The sequence below is a fragment of the Glandiceps talaboti genome, chromosome 18 (assembly GCF_964340395.1).
Source record: "Glandiceps talaboti chromosome 18, keGlaTala1.1, whole genome shotgun sequence".
Classification (NCBI taxonomy): domain Eukaryota; kingdom Metazoa; phylum Hemichordata; class Enteropneusta; family Spengelidae; genus Glandiceps; species Glandiceps talaboti.
This window is the reverse complement of record NC_135566.1, coordinates 7,568,313-7,590,000: the sequence shown is the minus strand read 5'-3', so window position 1 is coordinate 7,590,000 and position 21,688 is coordinate 7,568,313. Positions and strand designations below refer to the sequence as shown.

The 21,688-nt window shown below is 37.5% G+C and overlaps 1 protein-coding gene across 1 annotated transcript; it reads right to left on the bottom strand.

Moving 5' to 3' along the window:
• Window positions 1–3,591: 3,591 nt before the first annotated feature.
• LOC144448863 (coronin-6-like) lies at window positions 3,592–21,682 on the bottom strand. Its single transcript, XM_078139175.1, has 10 exons — window positions 21,560–21,682; window positions 21,114–21,328; window positions 13,326–13,578; window positions 12,015–12,190; window positions 11,723–11,839; window positions 10,106–10,210; window positions 9,264–9,470; window positions 8,423–8,848; window positions 7,794–7,889; window positions 3,592–6,618 (listed from the first exon to the last, which is right to left on the bottom strand). Exons 2-10 carry the CDS (start codon window positions 21,309–21,311, stop codon window positions 6,496–6,498), a joined length of 1,701 nt encoding a protein of 566 aa, XP_077995301.1. The 5' UTR covers window positions 21,312–21,328; window positions 21,560–21,682; the 3' UTR covers window positions 3,592–6,495.
• Between the last annotated feature and the right edge of the window lie 6 nt (window positions 21,683–21,688).

Genomic DNA, 21,688 nt, shown 5'->3' with positions numbered 1-21,688 from the left:
TTAGCGGTTTCATTCAACGACCATATGTTCGAAAACCTTCAACGGAAATCCCTCGTGTTCTAATTATACGTGGACTTTCACTCATCATTTGTACACTTGACACGACGTGCTAAAGGGCAAAGACGCAAATATCAATTTGTAACTTACAATTAGACAAGGTCAAAATTACATCTCTGTAGCAAACAAGTGACGCAAATGTTTGAATAAAATATGCCATGTGCAAAGAACACGATGTCTTAATTTCTCTCGGGATGAGAACCAGTGGCTGAAATAGATTATTCGTAGTACATAGCAGGAAACTGATCCCACCTTAGGCCTAATAAAAAAATTGTGTGGTCCTGATTACGCTCAATTTTAGAATAGTTGGGGTAGGTATATTTTTTATTTTACATTTATTATATTTTTTTTCTGTGTGAGTGTATATATAGTTCAGGTTTTCGGTTGTTTTCCAAATGGTCTCTGTGTTGTTTACTTCTTCCTATCAGATGTACATCCACTACAGATTGGAAGAACAGTTTTATATTGTCTTATGATTGATGTCAGTTTCCGAATCTACTACGTATTTCTTGCGAGACTTCATAATTTTCGCGATTTTATTTTTTTTCTAGAAAACGTTAAAAAAAAGTAGGGTAGGCGTGAAAAACTAGGTGGGGTCGGGAACCAGAACCAAACAATTTTTTTTATTAGGCCTTAGTAAACTGTAATACAGTCTGCTTAAGCTTCTGGTATATAGTACGTACTGGAACGACCCCATGAAAATATTGTGCTCATACCATGTGTGTGGTGGTAATATGACTGGCTGCTTACAGTGCTGACACGTCGTGATAAATGGTCGTTCAAGTTGAAATTACAATGTCATGCCAATAAACTATTGCTAGAAGTGATCAGTCTATATCTAGACTGCCTCGAATTTACTGCAGCAGTATTCGACGTCAGCAAATTCGAGATAATGTGTCATTTCAATACCGGGGTATAAGGGTTAAATGCCCACTAAACGTTTGTATAGTACCGCAAGAGGGCGGAATCAAAATATAAAATGTGCGATAAAAATACGAGACTTTGACAGGCAGAGTACATACACGTCAACAAAGACCGCAAGAAAATATATTGACATGTTACGATGTTTATATTTCAAAACGCGTCTCACACTAATTTTTCACCTTGCCAAAACGGGTATTCAATTCACACGAAATATGGTACACACATTGTTTTGGGGTAATGGCCAACATCGATTAGTTTTTAGACGAGATCTGAGCGACGAAATTAGAATAATGGGGGAGGGGGGTTCTGCGTCAGATAATCATACTACTGCCACCACCACCACCACCACCACCACCATCACCACTACTACTATACTACTACCACCACCACCACCACACAACTACCAGCAGAGGTCCATTCTTAAAGGCGGTTTCAGTTTGCGAAAAAAAAGTTGTCTGACAAAGCTATAGAAATTAAGGGTGGTGCCAAATACAGTTTGGACAAGACTACAAGTGGAGGAAACTAGTATTCATAGTATGCTGCATCTAATAGATGCAGCATACTATGAATACTAGTTTGGATCTGACTGCATACATTGAGGTACACTATACCATTAGAAATTAGGACAGGGCGGCAAGGTGGTTGGGGGGGGGGGTCATTCTTAGAAATATAGTTTGGACAGGACTGTGAGAGGGTGGGTCAACCTTAGATACATCATACTACTAGAAATGTGGTTTGGACAGGACAGTAAGTGGAGGGCCATCCTTAGATACATCATACTACTAGAAATGTGGTTTGGACAGGACTGCAAGTGGAGGGCCATCCTCAGACACATCATACTACTAGAAATGTGGTTTGGACAGGACAGTAAGTGGAGGGCCATCCTTAGACACATCATACTACTAGAAATGTGGTTTGGACAGGACAGTAAGTGGAGGGCCATCCTTAGATACATCATACTACTAGAAATGTGGTTTGGACAGGACAGTAAGTGGAGGGCCATCCTTAGATACATCATACTACTAGAAATGTGGTTTGGACAGGACTGCAAGTGGAGGGCCATCCTCAGACACATCATACTACTAGAAATGTGGTTTGGACAGGACAGTAAGTGGAGGGCCATCCTTAGACACATCATACTACTAGAAATGTGGTTTGGACAGGACAGTAAGTGGAGGGCCATCCTTAGACACATCATACTACTAGAAATGTGGTTTGGACAGGACAGTAAGTGGAGGGCCATCCTTAGACACATCATACTACTAGAAATGTGGTTTGGACAGGACAGTAAGTGGAGGGCCATCCTTAGACACATCATACTACTAGAAATGTGGTTTGGACAGGACTGCAAGTGGAGGGCCATCCTTAGATGCATCATACTACTAGAAATGTGGTTTGGACAGGAGTGTAAGTGGAGGGCCATCCTTAGATACATCATACTACTAGAAATGTGGTTTGGACAGGACAGTAAGTGGAGGGCCATCCTTAGATACATCATACTACTAGAAATGTGGATTGGACTGGAGTGTAAGTGGAGGGCCATCCTTAGATACATCATACTACTACTAGAAATGTGGCTTGGACAGGACTGTAAGTGGAGGGCCATCCTCAGACACATCATACTACTAGAAATGTGGTTTGGACAGGACTGTAAGTGGAGGGCCATCCTTAGATACATCATACTACTAGAAATGTGGATTGGACAGGACAGTAAGTGGAGGGCCATCCTCTGATACATCATACTACTAGAAATGTGGTTTGGACAGGAGTGTAAGTGGAGGGCCATCCTTAGATACATCATACTACTAGAAATGTGGATTGGACAGGAGTGTAAGTGGAGGGCCATCCTCAGATACATCATACTACTAGAAATGTGGTTTGGACAGGACTGTAAGTGGAGGGCCATCCTTAGATACATCATACTACTAGAAATGTGGTTTGGACAGGAGTGTAAGTGGAGGGCCATCCTCAGATACATCATACTACTAGAAATGTAGATTGGACAGGAGTGTAAGTGGAGGGCCATCCTTAGATACATCATACTACTAGAAATGTGGTTTGGACAGGAGTGTAAGTGGAGGGCCATCCTTAGATACATCATACTACTAGAAATGTGGTTTGGACAGGACAGTAAGTGGAGGGCCATCCTTAGATACATCATACTACTAGAAATGTGGTTTGGACAGGACAGTAAGTGGAGGGCCATCCTTAGATACATCATACTACTAGAAATGTGGATTGGACAGGACTGTAAGTGGAGGGCCATCCTTAGATACATCATACTACTAGAAATAAGGTTTACCAGTTGGGGGTTAACAGGGTCTGGACTGCAAGAAGTGGGTCATCCTACTAGCAATACAGTGTGGACAAGATTGTGAGGAGAGGGAGAGGGGATGTCCTTAGATACATCATACTATAGAAATATTCAGGGGGAGGGCTGCTTTAGAGAAATCATGACAATAAATATAGTTTTCACAGAACTTTTGCAAGATGTTAGTACACAGTTTTGCAATAAATTTTACCCACTGAAATTCAATTAACATACTCAGAAACGTGCGTTTAATGACATAACATCCATGCTAACACTTCAAACAGAAAACACACAATGAGTTGGCATATTGGTTGGCTGAAATGGCCACCATTTTTTTGTCTTTAGAATTCCATAATATTTCTTGAGTGGGAACTATAGCAAAGACATCACATATGAAATCAACTCGAAATCACTGGTGATCTAAGCTATAGTCAAGTGGAAGACTACATACTCTATACATATTCATAGATCTATACCTGCATTTTTAGTACTTCATGATTCTTCTCAAGAAATCAAACCTCTTACAAAAAACAGAACATTTGAGAGTTTCATGATTAATACACATTATTTCAAACAAACATAAACAACTTTTACAAATAATTCCATGCTTATGTTACTTTTGAAAAATGCACCCGCATAAAAAATGTACACAATTGTATAAATCAAAAGACATCCAATCAACTCTGCTACTGAAGAAAAGGCTGGAAATAACTTCTCATGAAAACAAATGATTAAAGTCTTGCAAAACCTGCTAGATAAAAAAACTCCCTTTCCGCATAGCTTCACTAATTCCAAGCGTAAAATGATGGGAATATTTGTCTTGCTGTTATTGCATTGTACACGTAGAGACAAGCTAAAAAACCAAAAAACCAAAAAGACTTTTTGTAACGAAGGAAGAACAACAGGCATCAGTAGAGCCTTTTCTTTATCAAAATCTATCTATATAGTGCAGGGATGTTGTTTGAAAAGTACACTAAAATTCTTTTGACTGCATATGATTACAACTATGATGTAAATACGGAAGACTTTATATTAGTACATCAATATCTTATAGGTTTTGTTTACGACAGGGACATACAAAATGTGTTTTTTCTAAAACAACAAACAAATCTGCATGGGACTGTGTATCAATTATCAAGTTATAACATGTTCACAGATGTTGATTGGGCACTTGTTCGTACTGTGATGATACCATGGGGACATTATGCTTGTTGCTGGGGACATCATACACTACAGTCACTTTGCCATTTTTTTCGAATGTGGGCGTTGAGCACTTTTATGCTCAGTTTGTCAATTTTGGGACTCTTTACGTACCTGCATCCCAACAATTCAGAAACAAACATTTTGAAGTCTCAGGAGAAACTCACTTTTCTTGTGGTAGTACTATTCGTGTATGATTCAAATCATACTCTCACTTGATTACATTTCTCTCAAATCCATAAATGAAACGACTATATCTCATTTTAAACAATGCAGGAAAAATACACAGACAGTGGTAATCATGAACGTCTACATTCTTCATGCATTCACTTGTATATAACAAAACATTATAATCATACTGAATGTTACAAAGCCAATCCATCCATCTATCGATCTATCTCAGATTGTCTTTCTAGGGTTTCAAGAAATCTGCTTTCTGGTAATTTACAGTTTACTCTCAGATATCTGTTCAACTGTTTGTCAGAAAATCATCAAACAGAGGTAGATTAAAGTGACTCAGTAACTTCAAAACCGATCATAAAAATCCTTGCACACCCCATATTTTCATTTAGACAATAAATGCCATGTACATGGTTGCATGCACCATCAAGCTGGCAAGATTACCTTATTATTAACAGAGTTGATAGATTACATGATGGTATTATATGTCACTGATAGCATATTATTGTCTGAAATGTCCAGTAACTATGACTGAATTTACATGTTTTGAAGTGAGCTAAGTTATTCAACCACTTCTTGGAACAGTTGGGGGCTGGTTTGGTAGAGTTGTTGAATGCTGTTTAAGTAGATGCAAACCGAGAAAGATAAACTAAAACTGAAAATTTTCAAAAGGTGATCCTACATTGGCACAATTTTAGTTTGTGAGGTCTAGAAATAATGGATTTGAGGTAAGTAGTGCTTACATTCAATTTGTTATTCAGTGGAAAACAATCAGATAAGAATCTGATGTTTTTGATACATCAGAGCTGTCAATTGACCTGTTATGAGTTCCAAGATACATTGCTTGTCTCCCCATACAATGTCATGTATTCTGAAAGTGCAGGGGGTTTGCACGCGTTTCTCAGGGGGATGGTTGTCACCTGACCGTACCCAAGATTTAGCAGTAACATCTTTCTTTGTAAACTGATGGCGTTTTGACTTTGTAGAATCACTCACAATTGAAGCGGTCAACATGCCTTTTCATCAGATGTAGTAAAGACACAACAGGCCTAAGTATAACAATGAAAGCAACCTCATACGATGCAATGTGTCACGGAATGGGAAAACCATCAATCGTCTTACAAAGTAATACGTCACAATTGAAACCAGAATGTTAATAGTGTACATTAGAAATGTTACAATTATGCATTACAAATAAAAATGTAAACATTTTTATAAACACAGAGGGCTCTGAGTGATGTGGTTGAGACAATATGAAATGAAAACTGTATACTTAGGGTAACATAGCATTGACATTATCTGTCACAATGCAATCATGTAAACAAATTCAGAACAGAATTATAGCCTCGGAAGACATACGATAAACAAATCTGAGATGATAGAAATTTAGTCTAAAACTGCTCACAAAATATGCCCATAATTACATTTCTAATTACAGGAATTAAAGGCCAGGGTTTCAATCCCATGTTCTCATATTAATGCTATCTTATCAGATGAGCATTACACAGGATCATTCTTTTGTTCTGGACTAAATTTTCGTACATATATCTCAACAAGACAACTGCTTTTAATACTTAAATCATAATCCTAATGGGAGTTGGGTTTTAAGATCACAGCTATTTCTCAACATATACATTAGTTTTGGGCATATTTATTAGTTTTTTCTTGGAATGTCGGAGTAAAGAAAGTAGGATCACCCCTAGAACTCTTAAGCTTTGTTGAGCAGCGCTGCCAAATGTACTTACGTCTAAAACTATTATAAAGTGCAATAAATAAGGAACCGTGGTTATCTGTGTAAATCCTGATTCTTGATTACATAATAACTATTCTATATGTTGTTGTTGTTGTTGTTGTTGTTGTTCTAGGGCTTCAATTCTTTCTTCATGTCTCTTGACTGCCAAACTTAGTGCTCGGATCTCTCGAAGGAGATCTTTCATCTTAGCCGTCTGAAACAAAACATACGTTACATATTTAGTTTATCAAGGTTGTGAAATAACTTCAGGAAACCACAGCATAGTCTCGGTTACCCAGACTCTCATTGCTGGGAGGGGGGCTCTTCTACGAGACCACCCAGACAAGAGTCTGGGGAAACCACATTCCAACTACCCCTCGCAGGAAGTCACACAGTAAATTTCTTCCAAGGTCATGGAAAATGGGCTTATAAGGCCTGTATGTTGTAATTAAGATGTATCAGTTGCTTGGCAATCAATAACCCGTTGCAAAGGTAACCAAATTGTTGAATGTGAAGTTTTTCCCCAGCATGCACTGCTCTAGGAGGTAGTTCCTGCATGGATGAGTTGGGATTCGGTTTCTCCAGACTCTCACTTGAAGAGGTCTCGTAGAAGAGCCTCCAGCAGTAAGAGTCTGGGTAACCAAGACTAACTAGCCGACAGGCAGACAGGCAAACAGGCAAACAGGCAAACACACAGGCAAACAGGCAAACACACAGGCAGGAGAGATGAGCAAAGCAAAAGTTCCCAGTTTTTGTCATGCACAACACACAATAGACAGCAAGCGCTTAGCCAGCAACACCAAGCTAAGTTTTGAACTACTAGAGATCACAGCATTTAGTGCATATCAATCCAATTTCAATACTCACACAGCATTATGTACATAAAGACAGATGAAAGACAGAACAGATGGAAAAGTTCAAGTTCTGCATTACTAACAATCACATCACACACTAAAGCTAAATGAATAGTGATAATGGTAAACTTAGAATAAACAACAAAAAAATTCAATCTGAAAGTCACAGCATGGGCAATTTTAGTATGGACAGACAGAATTAGACAAGTTCTATCTGTAATAATCAATTGGGCAGGACTGCTGTACACTTGGCCCAATGTATGTGTTATATATATATTAGTGCTCAACTTGTTTTAGAATACAGAACACTGTCTCAGTTGATATATCAGTTGTTAGCAACTTTAAAAAAAAATGAACACTGGGCCTATTGTCCTTCAAGTGTACCCTCATGCTGAGATACTATGTGGAATGAAATTAGTTATTAGCAACTTTATCTATTGGGAAATTGTTATCACACTCTGGGTAGAGTGTCTGTCAGGTGTGGACATTGAATACTACATGTCCTAAGACACATATCCTAGTGGTATGTACTAACACCTTGTTCTTCCAGAGCTTGGATTCTGTCCTCATGCTTCTGAACTATGTCCTTCAGTCTACTGATTTCTTCCAAGAGTTCATCCACTCTAGCATCCTGTAAGACAGAAACATGAAGTCATTGTAATAGTCAGCAAAGAGAAAACGCAATGTTACAAATCAAATTCTTCTAGTATGGAAAGACCCAATTCTTCATTTTCAGGGAAACTTCTCCCAAGGGGAAACAAACAACCAAAACATGAGAAATTGTTCCACCTCCATGAGCCTAGTTTTGAGAAATTGTTCCATTCCCATGATCTGAGTTTTGGGAAAACACCCCTGTTCCACAATCCTAGTTTTGAGAAAACATTCCATCCTTATGATCTCAGTTTTGAGAAAACATCCCATCTCCATCAGTTTCAGAAAATGTCCCAGCCCCATGATACCATTTTTTGTCAGCAACTAACCCTCAGCGAGAATACACAATGCCCCAACCATTCAGTGTCAATTCATTGTAGTGAGATACCATCCCATCATCACTTCAATGGTGTAAGGGACAATATGTATTTAGTAAACACGTGTCACCGTATACACAGGGCAGACAAACATGTAGGAACAGAATCAGCAAGTCAACAGAACAAAAATACTAACTTTGGCAGGACTGGCTGCTGCAACTGGTGGTTTAGTCTCTCTTCTGGTTGGTTCCTCCCTCTTTGGTGGTTCTTCTCGCTTTGGTGGAGGACGTTCTTCTCGCTTTGGTGGAGGACGTTCTTCTTTCACAGGTGCTGGGGCAGGTTCCTCTTTCTTGGCAGGTGCAACAGCAACCTTAGCCACTTTGGGTTTCTTCTTTTCCTCTTGTGCTGGAGCATCTGCTTCGGCTACTGATGCTTTTACAGTCTTTTTGCTCAGGAGGCCACTTTTAGGTTTGGCTTTGGTTTCTTTGACTGCTTCCACAAAGAATTCCTTCATTGACATAGTCTTGGGTTTAGCATTTTTACCATTAATCCATTCATCAGCTGTGACTGCAGGGATATCACTGGGTGTGTCGGGGTACAGATCTCCTTGATACAACTCACTCTGTAATACAAATTGAGTAACTATGATATCACGTCCTGCAAGGTTTTCCCATAAACAATTGCAGGAAATCCACAAAACATTTCCTGACAGGTTTCCCACAAACAATTGCAGGAAATCCACAAATCATTTCCTGACAGGTTTCCCACAAACAATTACAGGAAATCCACAAATCATTTCCTTACAGGTTTCCCACAAACAATTGCAGGAAATCCCTAAAATGGCAGAACACACATAAGCGCAGTAAAGCTTCTTTACAAGATTTCAAAGTTGTGCAAATAACCGAAGTGCTAATTTATCAGCCAAAATCATATTTAAGTTGGAAGCAGTAATCAATACAAATGTACTAAAAACAAAAGTAAGTCTGACTGGACTTTTTCTTGACAAACACAACAACGAATTAATAAGTGTTCATTACCTTCCTGGGTACAATCATAGAAATAGGTTCTACAAATCCCTTCTGATGGAGTTTGTAGATTCTTGCAACCTCATTCTGGTTAACATTACAGCCTCTCTTATTCAGCCAACCAAGACCTCGTTGTGGTGCGTTAGACGAGAATGTACTCAGGTAGTGTACAAACGGTGGTTCGTTAGTCACTTCAAAATAACGAATGCTACCATCACCCTGTCAAGAAAAGAAAAGTGAAAACAAATGCGATAGCTATGTTCGTTTGCAATATTCTTCACTCATTTTTGCTACCATGTCAAAAACGAAAAAAATAGTTGGTACAATTTTAAAAAACATTAATTTTCCACATCATTTCAGCAGGAAAAAAACTAAATTAAGTATTCTGAAAAAGTACCTTCTCATTGTCAGTGGCTTAAAAGTTTCAATGTGCATGACTGGATGAAGGGCTTTTTGATTGTTGAAAAACATGATATGAATTGTCACGATCACTATGCAAGTTTTCACAAGTCCCAAGATCAGACTGCAAATGTTTACATAGAGAGTCTAATATTGTGATGAGAGTTTACTCGTATACTGTGCCATCAGTGTGCCCTCTAAGCCAATTTGACGCTACACTGACACAATTTCTAGTGATGCATCAAAAATTGTGTTCCCCTACCTCTTACTATGTGGTAACCATTTTAAAAAAAATCATTTCAACTCAAAATTTGGCTATCATTAGAAGGCACACAGTTTGCCATGCCCCATTTAAACAGTTTCCAACTTGCTGTCATTTGAAACAAAATTCTGCTCATGACTCATAAATCTTTGAAAGCAAAAAGACTAAATTACTGTTTGAATGTGGGTATTACCTTTCCTGCAAGGTACATTACACCGGTATCATGATCATAGAGTGGGAATAAGGTGCCATTGGTTGTGTCCAGGTTTTCTATCAGAACTGAATTACTCAGATCAGTCTGGAAGAAATATGTAAATAGTTATTAGTAGGGGCAAGAGAAAAACACACAAACAAATATTTAACTGTAAGCAAACAAACAAATAATTCATCAGAAACTCAATTTGTCTGAAATCAATTTAGAGCATAATTGTCATATCTTCGAAAACCTTCAACGGAAATCCCTCGTGTTCTAATTATACGTGGACTTTCACTCATCATTTGTACACTTGACTCGACGTGCTAAAGGGCAAAGATGCAAACATCAATTTGTAACTTACAATTAGACAAGGTCAAAATTACATCTCTGTAGCAAACAAGTGACGCAAATGTTTGAATAAAATATGCCATGTGCAAAGAACACGATGTCTTAATTTCTCTCGGGATGAGAAATAGATTATTAGTAGTACATAGCAGGTAATCGATCCCACCTTAGGCGCAATAAAAAAATTGTGTGGTTCCAATTACGCTCAATTTTAGAATACGTAGGGTAGTTAGGTTTTTTAATTTATTTAAATTGTTTTCTTTCACGTGAGTGTCTAGTTCAAGTAGTTACATTTTCTGTTGTTTTCCATATAGTCTCTGTGTTATTGGTTTCTTGTCATCAGATGTACAGCCATTACAGATTGGAAGAACAGTTTTATATTGTCTTTTTAAGTTGATGTTAGTTTCCGCATACACTATTTCTCATGAGACTTCACAATTTTCATGATTTTATTATTGTTTTCTCATAGCAAATACGTAGAAAAAAGGTACCCACGCACAACACCTGAGACGAAGTATACTGATTCATTGCAAAGTCAGCATCTATGCTAGTCTGTAAGGTACACCATGTACACTCGTGCATCGACCAACCCTGTTCAGATCGTTGAGGGTGGAATGACATCCCTCTTACTGTCTCTGTAGTTCATGAGGGGAACATCGCCTTTACCAACAAAGTGCAATTCTTGCACTTTCTTATCAATCCTTATCAACTCATTACCATAACTAAGTGTTTGCTTTTTGTAATTACATCTGATAAGCCTGAGTCGTTGCTTGTATAGGTACTAGGTCAAGACTGAAATGCTGTCGACCGAATGTGTACAAGTACTAGTGAGTGTGTTACTCCACCGCGAGGCACAACTGGCTTGGGTGAAAGGTCACGATTTGGCTTGGGTGAAAGGTCACGATCCGATCGCGATCATAACATTAGGATACATCGTGCACTGTACATTGACGATGTTACAGGTGGAATATGGACATCAGATATGGAAATTTGCTATTTAAGTATCTCTGTGCTTAATTTTTCAAAAAATTATTTAACTAACTATGGAACGAGAAAAACTGTAGTTCCGAGTGCAAGGTTACTTTCAAGGAGTGAATTGTTTGAGTTAAGGGACGTTATCAGCTGTTACAAAATTTATAATCCTATTACAGTTGACATTGCAAACAGATTTAGAGATTGTCAACAACCCGATTTGCCTATTGATGAACTCAGGTTATCCGTAGTTTGGTTTTACCGAGGCGTTTCCGACATGTATAGAAGAATACTTACAGCATCCCAGAGAGCATACTGGCGTTCACTCATCTTGGAGAACCCAGTAGTAAACAATCTCTCATCATCTACGAAGACAACACGCTGGGGTTTGGCGCCCTCATGTCCCTGGCCTTCCTGTAAAGGTATATAAAGAATTAATAACTTATGAAATACATATGCTATCCAAATCTAGTGTGCAACACTGCCCTCAGTGGTCAAACTGTACAATCTTTCATCTTTCCAATACCTGGAATATGACTGTGTGTAAACCCGAAGTGATATCATAATGTGGTAATTATTAAACACTAACCTGTTTGACTTCACCAGTCCTTGGGTCAAGAACACGTATCATTTTATCTTTACTTGTGGCTGCAATAAGACTACCATCAAGATTCCAGCACACACAAAAGACTTGTGATGGCATTGCAATTTCACACACAACTTCATTTTCTTCTGCATTCCATATGCAAATGAGATCGTCATGGCCTGGAACCAGAAAACAAAGGTACATTAGCCACATTTCAAAGTTGGAGTGTTCTAACCATACAGTGGAAACCTGTGTGTGTGTGTGTGTGTGTGTGTGTGTGTGTGTGTGTGTGTGTGTGTGTGTGTGTGTGTGTGTGTGTGTGTGTGTGTGTGCCGCGCCACTGTGTGTAGGGACCTTGAAACAGAAAACTGGAGAAAATGTGTGATAGTGTGCTACACTGCTAACCATACAATGGAAGCCAGTGCCAGTGGAAAACATTCCCATGTTAGTCCAAGACGAGTGCACTAATTAAATTGAATTAATCAATCATATGAATGAAGTACCTAATTACAAACACCGGTCAATGTATGATTTATTACTACTGTTCAGTAGTCTCGCTAGATTTTCAATAGAATAAAGGGATTTCTCTAGACATGGAGAAGGAGATCTTCATATTCAAAGCTACATATAGCCTCTATACTAGAACTAGATCTAACCATACAGAATGATCTGTATGTATTGTGTCTTTATGTTAATATGAGAATTATGTCTGATGTCACACATCCTTGTGCTGCGATATTCAAATATACATTGCATCTATCAGAATCATGGTTTCTGCTGCACTTTTGCTATGCTTAGGAAAGCTTGGCTGCTAAGACCAAAGATCAATACAAACACTTATAAAAAATATCCCAAAGTGTGCCAGAATGTAGTCTAGTTCCTATACAGTATCGTTACCATTTACACCTCCACTCATAGTATAGTCAAAGTTTTTACTCTAGAAGTCCTGAGATGCATGAATATGAAATTTAAAATTCATTCTCAGCCACCCACAGTCAGTAACAGCATGTCTTTGTTAATCAATCACAAATTCTAAACAATAACACAGTCCCTCATAAAGTTTGTGTTTTTTGGGCCAGTTATGTAATGTCCAAATATGGTATATTTGTCAGCTCAGGATACCACTTATACACTGTTGACATCACTATAGCAGTTGGGGTTCACTGATTGGATGAACACCTTTTTGTGCTGATTGAGGGCGGACTTTGACTAGACATGGTTTAGTTAGAGACCACTTTGGCATCCACACAAGCCAGAATGGCACTTGGGGATCTGTCATAACACTGGAACTATTAGAATATTGCACACTCTTACCACTACTCATTATGATATTTGCAGCACTTGGATGCCAGACTACTTGTGCCACTCTTCGTTGATGGTGTTCCAAACTCACAATTGGCTCGTCAAGATTTTCTTGCAATCCTTCATCGGGAATCTCCCAGATCTTAATTGTGCCATCGTCTGAGGAGCTGGCAATAAGATTGTCATTAAAGGGACACCAGGCCAAGTCCAGAACTTCTCCTTTGTGCCCAGTAACTCTGGGAAAATTGATGTCGACACGTCCAACCTGTTAAAATACAAATAATACAGTGCATTGGTCAATTAGATTACGCCAAATATCTGTGGTTCTAACGTACGTACCACTTTTGAGAACTAGAAATTAAACCAATAGTACACACAATATTTTTGGGCAACCAGTCTGAAATGGTGTTTGACATGTTATTTCTTAAAAGTGGTCCCAGGAAAGGAATGCACACCAAAGTTTCATATTGTTTCTGTCTGTGCAATTGTAAATCAGTATGTTACAATGGCTTGAATCCTAACAGAAAAGGGGTATTATTTTGTCAATTGTTATTGTCCATGTCTGCAAAGAAGTACAGAAATTCTCTTTCTTGTCACACACAAGATCTAGGCGAGGTAACCCCCACCCTCACCCCACCCCCTCATTCACTCAAATTTCCTTTAATCAGAGTTTTTGTTAGGAATGGTAAGCAGGTAAAATCTGCTGGGGTTCTCCAGGGTTCCCAAACCAAATTATGATATGATAGATTGTAGGGCAAACTAATCAACTTTAACCCATTTCCCCATTCTGTTACTGGATTCCCCAACCTCAACAAAAATATTGATAATTCTATCATTTTTCAGACAGAATACTTGCAGTACACTTTACACAAATCTCCTATGTTATTTTGACTATGTCAAGAATGCTTATTTTGATGCTAAAGTACACACAACACAATCAATAGTGAACTGTACAAACACAGTATCAAGTAGATAAACAGAAAATGCATGTACACATATATGTGAACTTGAATAGTCACACTAATATTATAGTACGTGCACAATCAATGTTTTTATAAAGGGTGGTTAAAGCAGGTAAAATCTACCTGAGTTCCCCTGTCATTTTACCAGGGTTCCCTACCAGTGTTTTAATAAAGGGTGGTATAAAGTAGGTAAAATCATAGACCCTCTCACTTCGTTGGTGGAGGGTCTATGGTAAAATCTACTTGAGTTCCCCAGTCATTTTACTATAGTTCCCTACAAAGTGTCTTTATAAAGGGTAGCAAAGCCATTTACCAGGGTTCCCTACCAGTGTCTTGATAGGGTGATAAGTAGGTAAAATCTACTCGAGTTCCTGGACCCCAGTCATTTTACTGCAGTTCTCCACCAAAATTATGATACAATTAATGTAAATTTATGCCAGTTTCACCCCTTTCTGTTATCGGAGTTCTCAAAACACTGAAAATAACATATTATCACATTGATCTTGGAGTACAATCTCTATATTTATTTATATGTATTTGTTTATGTGTGTGTGTGTGTGTGTGTGTGTGTGTGTGTGTGTGCGTGCGTGCGTGCTTGCGTGCATGCGTATGTATGTATGTATGCATGCATGCATGTATGTATGTATGTGTATGTATGTATGTATGTGTAATTGTGTGTATGTATGTGTGTAATTGTGTGTGTATATGTGTATGTCACATTGTGTGTGTGTGTGTGTATGTGTGTAATTGTGTGTATGTGTGTGTAATTATGTATACTATGTGTGTAATTGTATGTATAATTGTATGTATGTGTGTGTATGTGCATGTGTGTGTATTTTACTATGTATGTGTTTGAAGAGGTGTTCATAATAGAGATTGAACTATACTGTCACCAGCATATTATGATTAATATATAAACCTATTAATAGCTCATCTAACATACCATCTGTCCCATAGTCCAGTCATCTCTAGTAGAAATATCCAAATTAAACAAGTCTTTAGTTTTTCAGATAATCAGCAACTCCATTTGTTATCATCTGACTTAAAATTGTCATTTTTTCATAGCTCACTATTTTCCCCTTTTTAATCTATTACATCTATGTGTGGCACATTTCCTCTTTTTCAACACTATCTTTTACAAAAAACAATCAACAAATGTTTTTGCTTGTTTTGTTCCTGCTGTACCCTGCACCTTACATTCAAATCTTGCTATTTAAGCTGAGTATAACAAATCTAACATCATTACCAGAGTTCTTTGTTAAATTAATGTCACTAGCAGTGAATAAATAAAAGCTACCTGTTGCATGCCATACCAAGGTCAATTTTTCAAACCAAGGTTTCACTTATAAATAAATTAAAAAAAATAAATAAAGAAACATTATAACTTTGATGGCAGATCTAACATTTGTAAATACGCTCACCTATGTATTATCAAATTTATCAAATTTCTTGTGGGGTGGGGTTGGGGGTAAGGCACTGTACTCTGTCAGGGTCATGGTAGAACTGTATCTCAATTTCACTAACATTCACTGAAAATATTACTCTTCATATATTACTATTATTCAGGTTTGTCTTTCATGGAATCTAATTTTCTTTAATTTTGGTGTTATTTTGAGTTTTCAGCAAACAATCATACAACAGTGCCAGATGCTGACCTAAATGTACACTGTAGTCCACACCTGCAAGTGAATCATCGATAACCTTGTAAACACCACCTGTCCATCAGTATGACCTTTGACCTTAACTCACTGATGTTGTACTCCCCCTCACTCATATACACTGTATTATATATTGCTACATACTAAACATATGTCATTAAAATAACATTGCCAACAATTTGTATGTTATCAGAATCTGGGATTCACCCTGTCCTACAATCAACACTAGCTACAAATGCAAAGAACTGAGCTGTGACATCATGATGGTGGAATGACTAGAGTGGCCAACTTGGAATCTGCAGGTTGCAGGTTGCAGGTTGCAGATTCAAGTCTCATCACTGCCATATGTTTCTCAATGGCTATAACGTCCTTGGGCAAGATTTGAACCACAACTGTGCCTCGATCAACCCAGCTGTATGTAATTTGGGACCTGATAGGATAGAGGTTGCAATGTCACTGCTTTCATCCTATGCACTTATAAAGGCTGCAATGGACTGTATGCTCTCCAGGGAGCTGAGTAGATAAAGGGTCACTGTGCCACTATAGATCCGTGCATGTATAAAGCATTTTGAGCACAGAGTGGGAAAGTGCTATATAATAGACAATCAGTTATCTAGAATCTGTACGAACAGACCGCCATATTCTTTTACAAATAATACAATATCAAATTGCACACAAGGGAGTAGCCCTTGCCTATCTGACATAACAGACTTAACAACATTGTCAAACCACACAGCTAAGCCAAGGCTAATGAGGAAATGATTTGCTGGCAAAAGTACCGTCTAGCTAAAAACACATATTGATCTACAACATCTAGTCACAAATAGTTTGACTTTCACCTAGTTTTGCACATACACTGACATTTTCTTAAACTATATTTTCAACCCTATTATTTCTGATGTAGAAAAGTTACACTGTAATTTAAAGACTATAAACAAAATTCTGATGACAATTTTGCATAAATCTTTTAGATACTAGATATATCCCATAGTATGTTATTTCTGATTTCATTTACTGTTAATCTAATTACAAGGTGTACTCAATGAAATTAAATAATGGTTCTTTAGAAATGGACAACCTTGTGTCAATTGAAAATTTATGACCGGTTTTTACCTTATTGTACATTCCCCTACTGCTAAAATATGTGAATTCTCACATCTCTATGTCAGAATGGGACTTCAGTCTGTTATGTCATTTCAAATAGCTGTTTAGTCAACATGTACACCTTGATAGAGGCCATTACAAGTCTCTGGGTTTTGAGACAGTTGAATAAATAGTAAACACGTTAGTACAGTCTCAGAGATTTATACTTGATAATATTGTTGCTATGACTTTCCAACTATTTCATTTGTCAGATGTATATATCTGTAATTAGATGTATGTAATTGTGTACGTGGTAACCACAGGGTATAGTCTTTATGTTTACATTGGCTCAGATGTTTGCATTCTCACATCAGAATTTAATATCAAGTATACAGTTCTTCCTACACTATCGTATTAGGAGTACATACATGTATTGTGTTCCAGTTCTGAATTCTAGACAACAGGAAAATTACCATAAATTACCATAACAATAGAATCATTTCTGTGACTATACCATTATTCTCTGGGGAGAAGTGAATCAATAAGCAAGCTGTCACTTTAGCTGGAAGGAATATGACCAAACAAGGAAGTCAGACATGGAAGGGGGTGACTCACTTTTAGTGCAAAAGATTACAGTTCATGACCCTACTAACTTAGTCTACAATTGAAAAAACCTACATGAAAAGGTTCCATTACACTGGCTATGAGGAACCTTTTCAAATATTAGTTTGATAACAGTTTCTGATCTGATGGTATATTTTTTCAAAGTGAATTTGAACCACTTTTCTAAGTGTAAGCTGAACTATAATGTTACAAACAAGGGTGCCATATAACTTATTTTTAGTCATTTATTGAATTATCACAGTTTCCTTTCTATTTATTACTCTTTTTTTTGGTTGAAGGCCAGGGTTTCAATCCTAGGTTCTTTCTTTAGTGTAATTTTCATCAGTGAAGCCATAGCGATAACATAGGATTGATCTTGTATTCTGGACAAATATTTCAAAAGCTCTGTCAGACAACTGTTATTCATGTCTAAATTTTAATCCTAAAATGAACTGGTTGGTAAGTCGGTAAATTTTATACGACTTTCCAAGATTTTACTGGGCTTCATCACCCAAATTGTGGAACTACTAGTTAAGGAAATTTATGCAAGTTTTACTAGATTTACCATGTCTAGTTGTTACCAGGGCCCTTGGCATAAATACATTATACTGCTTATCAGTGAACTGTGTCTACTTTACTGATAAATTATACTACAATGTGACATATAATGTATCAACTTGATCAAGTACAGGGTGAACTTGATTCAATACAGCTGTTTCAAATATTCTTAAGTGAACTGATTGTGAGCTGACATACTAGTACTTCCAACCAGTGATACGACTTTGTTCAAACCAAACTCACCCCTTGGACAGTTCTATACCTTAGAGAGATACAACAAAGCGTATGTATCCTGTAGTGCATAAACACACCGTATGACAAAAGAATGAGTTGAACAAATAAGTTTGGTCTTTTTAGAATATAATGAGAAAGGCACGGCGGGTTTGAGTTGGATTCTTTTTTGATAGTCAGTGTTTCTGCTAAGGTTGGGGGAAATCAGGTTCTCATATAGAATAACATAATATTGTTTGGGAACCCTTTGTAAAATGATTGTGGAACTTATTATTATTAGATTTTATTGTCATACTGTCCATAACTAAAACACTGCTAGTTAACCCTATTAAAATAATGACTGGGGACTTGGGTAGATTTTACCTATTAATTACCCTTTAAACACATTTATAGGAAACCCTGGTAAAATGACTTGGGAACGCAGGTAGATATTACCTACTCACTGCCCTCAACATAAACAATTACACTGATTAGGTAACCTTGGTAAAATGACAGGGAATCTCAGATAGATTCTGCCTTCTTCCTGCCCTTACAAAAAACACAGAGTATATTATGATACAATAGGTAAATGATGGAATAATAAATTGCTTAATGTATAATTATTGATTGTGTTATTGATCCGACATCACCCAAATAACACAGCAAGCATCTGTGTATGATCCTTTTGTTTGTTGATTTAACTTTAATCTCAGATTGACAGCTTTTCTGTCATTTTCCCAAAGCTGATTTTATGAACATTATTAATTAAATTTCAAAACTTTTCATCTAGTATTTTTTCAGTAATGACATCTGTATCCATTGTATGACCGGACTGTACGACACATATCCGTTTTTATTTTGAACAACGCTTTATCTGTATTGTTGTATTGTATTGAATTCACTATATGCATAGGTAAGTTGTACAAACAAACTCCATGTTCTGCTACCACATGGTATCTGTCACTTTAAGGACAAAGTTGTGTAGTCGTAATTTTTTTCCTGTGAAAAGTAACAACAGCTGTTTGAATTCAGTATTTGCATAATTATATATGACATAATGAAATGATGCCGTAATTATTGACCATGTGTGTTTTGTGGTCAAACAATGCACATGTTAACAATGGATGTCCCTCTGTGCCAAACAAAAACATTATGACCTCTACTATTTGTCATACAATCTACAGAGTATCTACAGGGCATCATGAAAATGAAAGTTACAGAAACTGTGAAACTGGACACTCAACTCCTTTGTCAAAGTACACATCTGATATGACAGACATTGAAATGTGTTAAAAACATGTTAACAAAGAGATCTTGGTTTCATAATATAATTTTATCATTCATTTATGCTAACTATATATTAAAATAACTGATGACTGAATCTGATAATCTTGTTTAGTGCACTGTAGATCTATACACAAATTACGATTGATCTGACGACAGAGGAAATACTTTTGATCGTGATTTTTCTCTTTTCTTTGTTTTGAAGTATTTCCTTGTTCCTGATTTGTAGTTTAGTTTTAGGGGTTTGTATTGTCTGAGGGGTCTTAGTGTAACATTAAGAATGGATCGAATGGTACTAACATTGATTTTTGCTTAGGGTAGGTAGAGTTCCTCACCTATTTTACTGAAGTTCCCCATATAGTAGTATGTATGATAAACTATGCCAGTTTTACCAGATTTCACCATCTAACTTATGGTAAAAGGTATGACAACAATTTTTTTGGCCAAATTTCCCACCTCTGTTACTGTGGTTACCATTCCACCTCTGTTACAAACTCATAGCACAAAGTATGAAAAAAAAAAACATTTTCACCAAATTTCCTCTCTCGGTTACCAGGGTCCTCAAACCTCAGCAAAAACATTGCTACCTGGTATGTCATTCTATGCAATAAATAAAACTCTCATGTCCCGGAAGTGGAAATTAATCAATGGGAGGTCTGTTACTGTGCTACAAGATAAAAAGAGTGTCAGGTATAGGGGCAGAATATAGAAACGTGACCAGCCATGACCTTCAAACCAAGAATCAATGAATAGCCAAGGTATATAGATGAAGGCTGTCAAGTTTTCTATTTCCATCACATTTCTGACTATTTTTCAAGTTAAACTTTAATTTCCTGCCACTAGGCAGTGTCTGTGGCAAAAGAAAACTAATAAAATCGGATTTATATTGAACATCACATCACATCAGTCACGTTTATATTGTTAGTTTGTGCATGTACCAATAATGTAACAGACATAGCTATACCTCAGTTACTTGGGGGTAAGTAACAATGACAGTATTGTGTTTGTCTGAGAAGAAATCGTTTGTTTCGAATCTAATGGCTGGAGGATACAAGCGAATGAACATACTGAAAATAATGATTTACTGTTTTTGAGGAGGGGTTGTGTGGGTGGGGTCGAGGAGTGGGTCTATAATTTATAAACAGGTGCACTTCTTAATGTACCATGTTACAGTTGTGATAAATTCAAAATATCACTTTTCTTTTTATGTTGTGTAAGATGGTAGAACACATACAAATATTATATTTTCAAGTGCATACAAGTAGTACTACGGTACTAGTTCTCGGAATACCGACATAGGGTAGGACTTCCATAATCAGTTGTTCCAAAATGTCGACCCACCCACCCACCAACCTTTCGTGGCATCGATTCGGAAGTGGACTTGGCCATCGTACCGCTAAAAGGTAGAATGATGAATATAAAGAAATGACAACTATACTTACATCTGAGTGTTTGAGAACAATAAAGGCTCCTCCCCCGGCAGCTTCAAGACAGACGGCGACAAATTTAGTATTTGCGGCACAGAATTGACCGTCTTGGGACGACCTTGTTATCCGCAGTCCGTCGTAGCACAACTCTTTACGCATTGCCTGTCCAAAGACATGCCGGTATTTGCTGCTTCTTACTACCCGCTTTGACATATTTCTGATTTTATGAACTGTAACGTAAAATAGCGATGGTTAGCACCAGTAATTATAGTTAATACATAAACTTTTTGGGGAGGGGACGAACCCGACTTCCAAGCAGACAGACAGGATATCATTCATAATCATATAACGGAACCCTGTAACACGGTACAAATCAATGTTAAAATTTTAAATGTCACATCAGCGTGACAAAATTCGTAAACAACAACAAAATGTAACCATGTTACGATTCTCCAACATACCTCAACAAGCACACCAAGAACACAACTGTATCACACTGCAAGGGGAATACCTCAACGTGAACGAGCGGTGTATGACTCGATTGCGGCGGGCGTGGGAGGATCGGATCACGATGTCGACTCTGTTAGGCC

Bases quoted from the DNA above. Each gene is read 5' to 3' on its own strand.
- LOC144448863 (XM_078139175.1), bottom strand. From the start codon at position 21,311: ATGTCAAAGCGGGTAGTAAGAAGCAGCAAATACCGGCATGTCTTTGGA. The intron at 8,849-9,263 runs GTAATGAACACT...TTTGTATTACAG, and splicing joins CTATGATTGTACCCAGGAAG to AGTGAGTTGTATCAAGGAGA. The intron at 6,619-7,793 runs GTTAGTACATAC...GTTTTGTTTCAG, and splicing joins AAGCTCTGGAAGAACAAGGT to ACGGCTAAGATGAAAGATCT.